The sequence below is a fragment of the Lepidothrix coronata genome, unplaced genomic scaffold, assembly GCF_001604755.1.
Source record: "Lepidothrix coronata isolate B3197 unplaced genomic scaffold, Lepidothrix_coronata-1.0 Scaffold134, whole genome shotgun sequence".
Taxonomy (NCBI): Eukaryota; Metazoa; Chordata; class Aves; order Passeriformes; family Pipridae; genus Lepidothrix; species Lepidothrix coronata.
Window position 1 is genome coordinate 612,118 of NW_016690314.1, and position 8,528 is coordinate 620,645.

The 8,528-nt window shown below is 55.1% G+C and overlaps 1 protein-coding gene across 2 annotated transcripts in view; it reads left to right on the forward strand.

Annotated features, from left to right (window-relative positions):
* SRGAP3 (SLIT-ROBO Rho GTPase activating protein 3) overlaps window positions 1-6,946 on the forward strand; it is an 84,112-nt gene extending 77,166 nt beyond the window's left edge. For both annotated transcript variants that reach the window (XM_017827096.1, XM_017827097.1), the window contains exons 19-22: window positions 290-470; window positions 1,053-1,202; window positions 1,670-1,997; window positions 2,871-6,946. In XM_017827096.1, the coding sequence (XP_017682585.1) occupies window positions 290-470; window positions 1,053-1,202; window positions 1,670-1,997; window positions 2,871-3,287 (1,076 nt within the window). In that variant the 3' untranslated portion in view covers window positions 3,288-6,946. The remainder of the gene's footprint in view (window positions 1-289; window positions 471-1,052; window positions 1,203-1,669; window positions 1,998-2,870) is intronic.
* The last annotated feature ends 1,582 nt before the right edge of the window (window positions 6,947-8,528 follow it).

Here is an 8,528-nt window from a genome sequence, read left to right on the forward strand (position 1 = left end):
GTGTGGATGAGGATGCCATATGCACACAGGGAGATTCCAACTGCTCCCCATCTGGTTGTAGCTGTTTGTAACTGCTGGTAGTTTGTGAGTCTGTGAGAGATCCCAGGAAGGCTAGAACAACAGTAAGAATTGATCAGTCTGAAAATAAGGTTTGTGCTCAGTATGAGATGCTCTGGGGATGCTGGGAGGCAGCAGCACTGCTGCTCTGCTGAGATGGCTCTCTAGGGTTTATCTTCCCTGGTGAGGGCTGAGCTGAGGTGTTCTCTTGCTGTGCCTCTCTCCTGTGCAGAGGTGGAGCAGATTGAAGCTATAGCCAAGTTTGACTACATTGGACGATCTCCACGGGAGCTCTCCTTCAAGAAAGGGGCCTCACTCCTGCTGTACCATCGGGCATCAGAAGACTGGTGGGAAGGAAGACACAACGGGGTGGATGGGCTTATCCCCCACCAGTACATCGTGGTGCAAGACATGTGAGTAAAGTGGTAAGGGTTGATCCAGGGTGTTAAAATCATGTACCTGCACAAGCTCCACTTCAGCCACCTAAAATAATGGGTCAGGTTTTCCAAGGTTTAATGACTTCACTGAGAAACCTGAGCCTATTCACATCTCCGTGTATTGGCTCTGATTGTTTCTCTTTGAGGCTGATAAAGCCAAGCATTAAACACTGTACCTCAGTGTGCCTGGACCCCATCTCTCACTGGCTCCCCAGAGTGGTGTGACCCAGGCTTTACCACTGGCCTTTCCCTTGTGAGTGTTGACCTGGATTGTTCAGTGCCCACCTGGCCTGGGAGCAGATCCCAGGGCCCTTCGCAGGTGCTGCTTCTCTTACAAGTGCTGTACCTGGAGTCATTACAATGGCAGCCACAGCACAGGAGGTGTGGAGACAGGATGGCAGCTGTTTCCAAGCTCCCAGTGAAGTGATAGCCTTGGTCCAGCCCTTTGTTACCAAAGTCTGGAGCTGCTGGAGTGGGGATGTTCAGATCTGTGTGGCAGCTGGGCCCTGGCTCTCCCAGGGACATGGCCCTGTCACTGATGGGATCTCCTTGCCCTAGGGATGACGCGTTCTCTGACAGCCTGAGCCAGAAGGCAGACAGCGAGGCGAGCAGTGGGCCACTGCTTGATGATAAAGCCTCCTCCAAGAACGACATCCAGTCTCCAACGGATCATATCATGGACTATGGCTTCGGGGGAGTGATGGGCAGGTAGGGAAACTCATTTTCCTGTGAGCATGGAGTTGGTCACCATCGCATGTGGGGACAGTCAGTGTGTGGGGTGGGGCAGAATGGAAGGGGACGGTCCAGTAAGCACTGTGGGGTAATATGAACATGGAGGGGGTTTCCTGTGCATTGATAACGGGGATTTAACATGTACAGAGGCTGCAATGGGGCTCTGAGCAGCCTGGTCCAGGGGAAGGTGTCCCTGCCCATGATAGGGGGTTGGAACAAGAAAATCCTTAAGTTTCCAGCCAAAAACATTCTGGGATTCTGTGATTCAGTGCTGTCACTTTCTTGGTGCTGACTGAAGTGTCTGTCTTCCCTCTTGCCTGGGTCTTCTGGAGCTGAAAGGCTCGAGTTTGGTCTGAGCCGAACTCAGAGCTGAGCAATTGCAGCCCATAGCCAGCTGTGCTAGGGCTGACAGGTAGTGACCTGAGGTGCTGGATTCTTTGCAGGGTGAGGTTGAGGTCTGACGGCGCAGCCATCCCTCGGCGCCGCAGCGGGGGAGACACCCACAGCCCGCCCCGAGGGATGGGGCCTGGCATAGACACCCCTCCTCGAGCAGCAGCCTGCCCCAGCAGCCCCCACAAGATCCCCCTCAACAGGGGCAGGATCGAGAGTCCTGAGAAGCGCAGGATGGCGACGTTTGGCAGCGCGGGCAGCATCAATTTTCCAGACAGGAAGACCCTGGCTGATGGCCACCCCCTGAGATCAACCTGTGGGTCCACCCGGCACAGCAGCCTTGGAGACCAGAAATCTCTGGAAGCAGAAGCTCTTGCTGAGGTAAGTGTTGGGAAGGGACCAAGAGACTAAAGGGGAGGTCACTGGGGAGTGCTCAGAGCCCCTTCACCTCAGACACTCAGAGTTACGGTGCTGCCGTGGTGTAAAGGTTAAAATGAGCAGCCAACAGCTTGTCTGCTGCCCAGCTGTATCTGTTGGTGTGATGGAAGATACTGCTCCTTATACAATCCTGGTGTCTGCCCAACAGTAGGCTGAAATGTTGGATCCACCACCAAAAGGCACTGGCAGCTCCTGCCTCTGCAGGGAGGGAAATGCTTTATCTCATAAGGAGCGCAGGGGGGAAACTGGATTTGCCGAATCGGTTTGACTGGACTGATGATCACTGGGGAAAGGTGCTGCAGTTCTGTATTGGCTCTTTGTTGCTGTGACCTCAGAATGTGAGTCTGATCCCAGTGTGGTGCCTCCATCCATGTGGTGCCATTGGTGTCACATGAGGCCATCAGATCCATGGGGCTCCTTTAATTCTTGTGACCCCAATGTAGCTCCAGGTCCCTCTCTCTGCTGCTGGCGGCAGGCCCCAACTAGGAATCAGTCAGGTTATTGTGAACCTGTTCACATCCCAGAGAATGGATCTTTCAGAGAACTGGCTGTGGAATTCTCTAGCACTTCAGAGACCACCTTTTTCAGGCACAGTCCCCCCCCATTGTGTCTGAGCACCGTGACTGGGGCTCAGGGGCTGGAAACCTGTGGACAGACAGGCTGTTCAGTGCCCCCAATCCCAGCAGTTTGGTTCATGTCAGGAACAGCAGCTGTGGGATGGTGGATGATGCCCAGGTGGAGTGGACGGCTGCTGGGAAGCCAGAGGAGAGCGAGTCATGCTGTAGCACAGTGCTGACATCCCTTTGGCATTCACAGGACATCGAGAAGACCATGAGCACGGCACTGAACGAGCTGCGGGAGCTGGAGAGGCAGAACACGGCCAAGCAGGCCCCCGACGTGGTCCTGGACACGCTGGAGCCCATGAAGAACCCGCCAATGGGCGCCGCCAACTCGGAGCCGGCCAGCCCCCTGCACACCATCCTGATCCGGGACCCCGACGCGGCCATGCGGCGCAGCAGCAGCTCCACCACCGAGATGATGACCACCTTCAAGCCGGCACTGTCGGCCCGGCTGGCCGGGGCGCAGCTGCGGCCGCCGCCCATGCGGCCGGTGCGGCCGGTGGTGCAGCACCGCTCCAGCAGCAGCAGCAGCTCGGGGGTGGGCAGCCCTGCTGTCACCCCCACCGAGAAGCTCTTCCCCAGCGGCTCGGTGGATAAATCGGGCACCATGTAGGCTGGGGCGCGGGGACCGCAGTGGGAGAGCCGGGGCCCGGATGGCGGGAGTGGGGCCCGACACGGCAAAGCCTCTCTGGGCCAAGCCGGGGGTCAGAGCCCTGCTGGGGGGAGCCTCTCCAAAAGGGAACACATGCATAGCCTGGGCCTGGTGCTGTACATACGTGAGTGTGTGTATATGTACATATGTGTGCACACACCCTCTCCATGCAGAAACACTTCCCGAGCTTGCAGTCCTACGGCAGGAGGAGACAGCGGGTCTGCGTGTCGGCACTGGAGAACACATACTCTCTGTAGGAGTATATATTAAAAACAAAGTGTACAGAATTCAGTGACTTTTTAAAACAGTAGATTTACCTCAGAAACTGGCTCTGAAATGTCCTCTCTGGAGATGGTGGGTTGGGCTGGGTTTCCCAGACTCTGTGCACGTGTGGAGGCCCACACTGCAGCAGCCATGCATCGAGCAATACAAGGCCATCCTGGAATTTTGTTTCTGCACCTCTTGGCATTTAAAAAAAAAGGGATGGGGATACAGTGGGGTCTGTTCACTGCTGGGTTGTAGAGAAGAGCTGGAAATCCATAAATGATGGTGTGCGTCCAGCCAGCTGGAGTCTGTTCAGTCCTGAATCCTGAGACATCTTTGTGTGCCTGTGACGCCCTGGGCAGCAGGGACAGAGTGAGCTGTGTGCCATGAGTGGGGACAGAGCAAGGTGTGCACCATCACCTCCACACAGGAGGAGGATGCTGTGCTGCACTGAGGCCATGGAACGCTGCTTTTCTGGAAGGTTTCAGAGTGAACAAGGACTGGTGACAAACCTGTGGTAAAGTATGGAGTAACTTACACAGTTTGGAGATCCTTCATCTCCCTTTCCCTGCACACTTTTCTTTTTTTTTTTTTTTTAATTAATAAGAAGACAACCCAATGGTCTCTCTACAGTCAGGTATAAGCAGTCAGGAGGCTTTGGCACCACCACGTTCCTCGGTGTGAAGCTGCCCAGCGGCACAGGGGGGTCTCGGTTCAGAGAGTGTCATCCTGCATGAGAAGCATGAGCCATATTTGACCGTGTCAGATGCAGAACCGATCTGATGGGTGACACTTTGCACTTTCTGTACTGTACCATATAATACAACTGTTTGAGTTATGCAAAGGAACCTACATTTTGTTTTACCCAGAGAAAAAATATGCAGAAAGCTGGGGATTGCATGGTCCTTTCTGATAATCCAGACTCCGCTCTAAGCGCTGAATCCAAGACGCTCTGTGCTTCTCCTGCAGCTTTTCCTTGTACAGATTTCCATGCAATACCCCATGGTTTGATTTGTCACTTCCCCATGGTCATGTACTAATGGCTCCTTAATGTCCATCCTTCCTCCCTGCTATCTCTGACCCTGCTGCTCTGTCTGTGCCTGGGCAAAGATGCCCGCGAACCCTCCTGCCTCACCCAGCAGCCACCCACCCCTGCCCGGGCCTTTGCTTTGTCTCCCCTTCATCTTCCTCACCTCTTCAGCACCACTGCGGACCCCAGCTCTGCAGGAGGAGCAGCTTGACTTCCAGAAGGTGGAGGAGGCACCGGCCAGAGCAGCAGAGCCCACTGGTCCTGCCAGGGCTTGTGTCTCAGCCTGGGAGCTCACCCTCATGTGAGGCCGCCTGCACCTCCATATGTGCCCCTCTCTACCTGCCCCTCCACGCCTGCACTTCCATATCCATACCTGCACACCTGAACCTTCATATCTGCCCCTCCACGCCTGTGCCTCCACGCACCGGGCACGGAGCGGGGTCACAGACCCGTCGGGACCGGCTGGTGCCTGTCCCTGTCCCGTGCCCAGCGCACGTGTCCCCTTGCTCTGCCAGCCCTGTATATATTGCCCTACTTGCTTAACTGCTGGAAAGTAACTGTTAACCTGTAAACTGTAAAAAATAGGCTAAGATTAGATAAAAGCCGATGCCACTCACCAAATCTTTGCACTTAGTAGGTAGCTCGATGTAAAAATAAACCCAGTAATAATAATAGTAACCCTGAAGGGAAGCGAAGCCGCCGGCGCCCCTCTCAGAGCCCGGGGGGAGCAGCTCTGCCCGTGTCCCTCCCTGTCACGTTGGCAGGGACTACGGTGTGTGTGTGCTTGTCCGTGAACGTCCTTGGCGTTTGTAATGACCACAGTTGGTTCATGTTGGTGTTTATTTCTCCATCATCCCCCTTTCCTGGCGCAGGCCCTGGCCCGGCCCAGCGCAGTGGCAGCAGATGTTCCACCAGGCTGGGCTGCTCAGGGCCGTGTGCTGGGAAGGGAAGGACCCATTTGGCACGAGCGCTGTGTATCTGTTGCCAGTAATTATTATTTTTGTTTCCGTTTAGTTCCTGGAGAACATTCACTTTGCCAGTTTCCTTTTTTTTAATATTATTTCCAAGATGACTTGAGAGCAAACCTATGTTCACTAGGGGTTTTATTTCCTCCCTTCTTACTTTTGGAGATACGGTACAAGTTCCAGTGTCTTTCTATTAAATTATTGCCTTTCGTTTTCCTTTGTTTTGTTTTGTTGTGGGTTTTTAATACAATTGTTTTCTTATCTTTAAGTGCCTTTTTGAGCACCAGAACAAACAGTTGGAGTTCAGGCCTGGGAGCTGTACACACATGGGTTCGTCTGGGCAGCTGTGTTGTGCTGGGGGCGATTGCTTTTAAAGTCCTTCCATTTTTCTGTTTGATGAAAAGGGAACCAAGACTTTTTGTTGGAGAATAAACTCCCCCTTTGTAATACAGTATTCCAAGTGTAGTTTTAACTACTGTAAATTTAAGGGAAGAAATGTATTTTTCTGTAAGCGAACTTGGCACAAAATTGAGCCACGTACATTGTAGGAGCATCATAACTGGAACCTGCTCATGGTTTGTGAGTAACCAACCCTGACCCTCGGTACTGCCCCGAGGGCACAGACTGTGCGTGGGCCTCAGAGTTCACAGAGTTTCCCTGTGCCAGCCCAGGGCCGGGAGCGGGGTGGGGTGTGCTCCTGCCCCCCTGCAGCACCGCGGGCGAGGGGCCGCGCAGCCCCCGGGACCCCCAGCCCTGAGGGGGGGCGGCTGTTCCTCTGCTGTGCAGAGCGAGCGCCAACCTTGGCCCGGCTCCCTCGGCCCTGCCCCATCCATGCCATGGTGCCGGGGCAGTTTGGCCCTCGCCTGCCCTCACCAGGGCCTGGCATGGCCTGCGATGGTGCTGACCAAGTGTGATGGTACCGCAGCAGAGCCCCTTCCCTGTACAGACCCTCAGCGGCGCGCGCGGTGCCGGGGCGGCGATGACAGTGCACTTTGTTCCTTAGGCTGAAGTCCCCTGGTAGGTCGTTTTTGTAACCCCGGGTGTGTCATTTAACTAGCGGTGTTGTGGTTCTCGGGGGCGGCAGTAGATGTCCCGAGTCTGATGTGCTTCGCGTGGCTGGGCCGTGAGCTGTGGTGGGGACGGGGTTGGTTACGCTGGGCAGCCGTGGGAGACTGTGGCTGCTGCCCCTTGTACCAGTCATCCTCCTCCTCCCCGGTGTTGTCTCTGTAACGTATGGTGAGATGCCGTCAGCTAGAGTGTCTGAGTGGGTCCTTGTGTGTGCTGGTGATGCCATGTAGATGAAGCAACTGGTTGGGTGTGGACTCATCCCGTTGAATAAACTGCTTAACTTTTCTCAAAAACGCTGTCTATGATTTGCTGCCTCTTGCCTGTGCCTCTTGCCCAGCCCTCATCCCACAGCCCTGGCCAGAGGTGGTGGCCAAGGTGTCCTCCAGAGGCCTGTGCCACAGCCCGTAATCCCTCCTGCACCGGCAGGCAGCCGTGGTACCAGTGGCCACATCTCTGCTGATCCTGTAGCTGCTCCCCATGCCCATGGATGCTCACCAGCTGACTTTGTGTGTCCTGCTGCGTGTTTGGATGGGCCACCCCGAGCTCAGATGGGCTCTTCTCAGCCCTGGGCCTATGGTGCAAACACGCAGGGGAGAGGGACGTAGGCCAATAGAAAACCCACCCACCAACTCCAAGGGGTGAGAATTTGCCTATTTCCATTAGCATGGCCAGACCTATGCTGGTCTGTGCCAGCCGAGAAATGTCCCCCCGTGTTGAGAACCCCCTGCCCTGGCACTGGGGACACATCACACAGGTCTGGGAAGGCGACCATGCCCGCAATGCACAAGTGATGTCAGACAAAAGTAGATGTAAAAATGAACTTAAAAGCAATTTAGTGCTCACTCCGTGCCAAATGAGACAAGAGCAATGACCTCCCAAAAGGAAGGACTGAGCAGCTTGGTGGCAGTTGGTCCCCAATGGGAACCCCAGCCCTTGGGACAGCCCATCTTGGGTTTTATAGAATCAACTGGAGCCAGGTCAGTGACACGAGAACTGCAGCGAGCACAGGACATCGTCCATCACAGCCCGCTCCATGCTGGCTCAGCCCCGCAGTGTGTCTGGTGTCCCGCCAGGGAGGTGCCCAGGTGGCACAGCCCTGCCCAGCCCTGCCAGCCCCTATCATCACTGCCTGGTCACCACGCCAGTCACCCCTCAGCCAGGCTCTGCTGCACTGCAGCTCTAACCCGGGTCATCACCAGATACAGTAAAGCAACACTTAAACAGCTTTCTGATGCACCTGCACTGCTGGGTCAATCAAGGGTCTATCCTGCATCCAAATCAGTGTGCTGGGCTCCCTCTGAGTTGGGAAGGTCCCCACAGCAATGCTGGCACTTAATGAGCCAAATGAAGCCTTTGCCTGAGAGTAAATGTCACTGTTATCAGTAAATTGACAACTGATTTCCAAATAAAAGTCCCTGTTCTCCAGTACTCCTAATCCAGGCTCATGTGAAGCTGTTCATCCTCCCTTTGATGAGGCTTTTAGTGCCACAACTGGGATAGTAAATGGGCCCTAGGAGTTGTGTCCTTTCTTTCCATCCATCCATCCATCCATCCATCCATCCATCCATCCATCCATCCATCCATCCATCCATCCATCCATCCATCCCCGAGGTGGGGCTGCTGCAGACACAGGTGGCAATGCTCGAGCAGAGGTTTGTGTGGGCCAGGAGCCGCGGGAGGATTGGCTCAGCCGCAGGTGGGGCTTGACCTGCATCATCCCTCCTTAAATTCGGTTAATGACCCCAGTGCCGGGTGTGCTCCAGGCTACCAGTCCCATCGTGGTCTGTACCCCTCACCCAGCCTCTCCCGAGCAGCCAGAGCATCCAAGAGCGGCGGGGCCTGGTGCTGTCACAGCCCGGTACCCCCTGAAGGGGC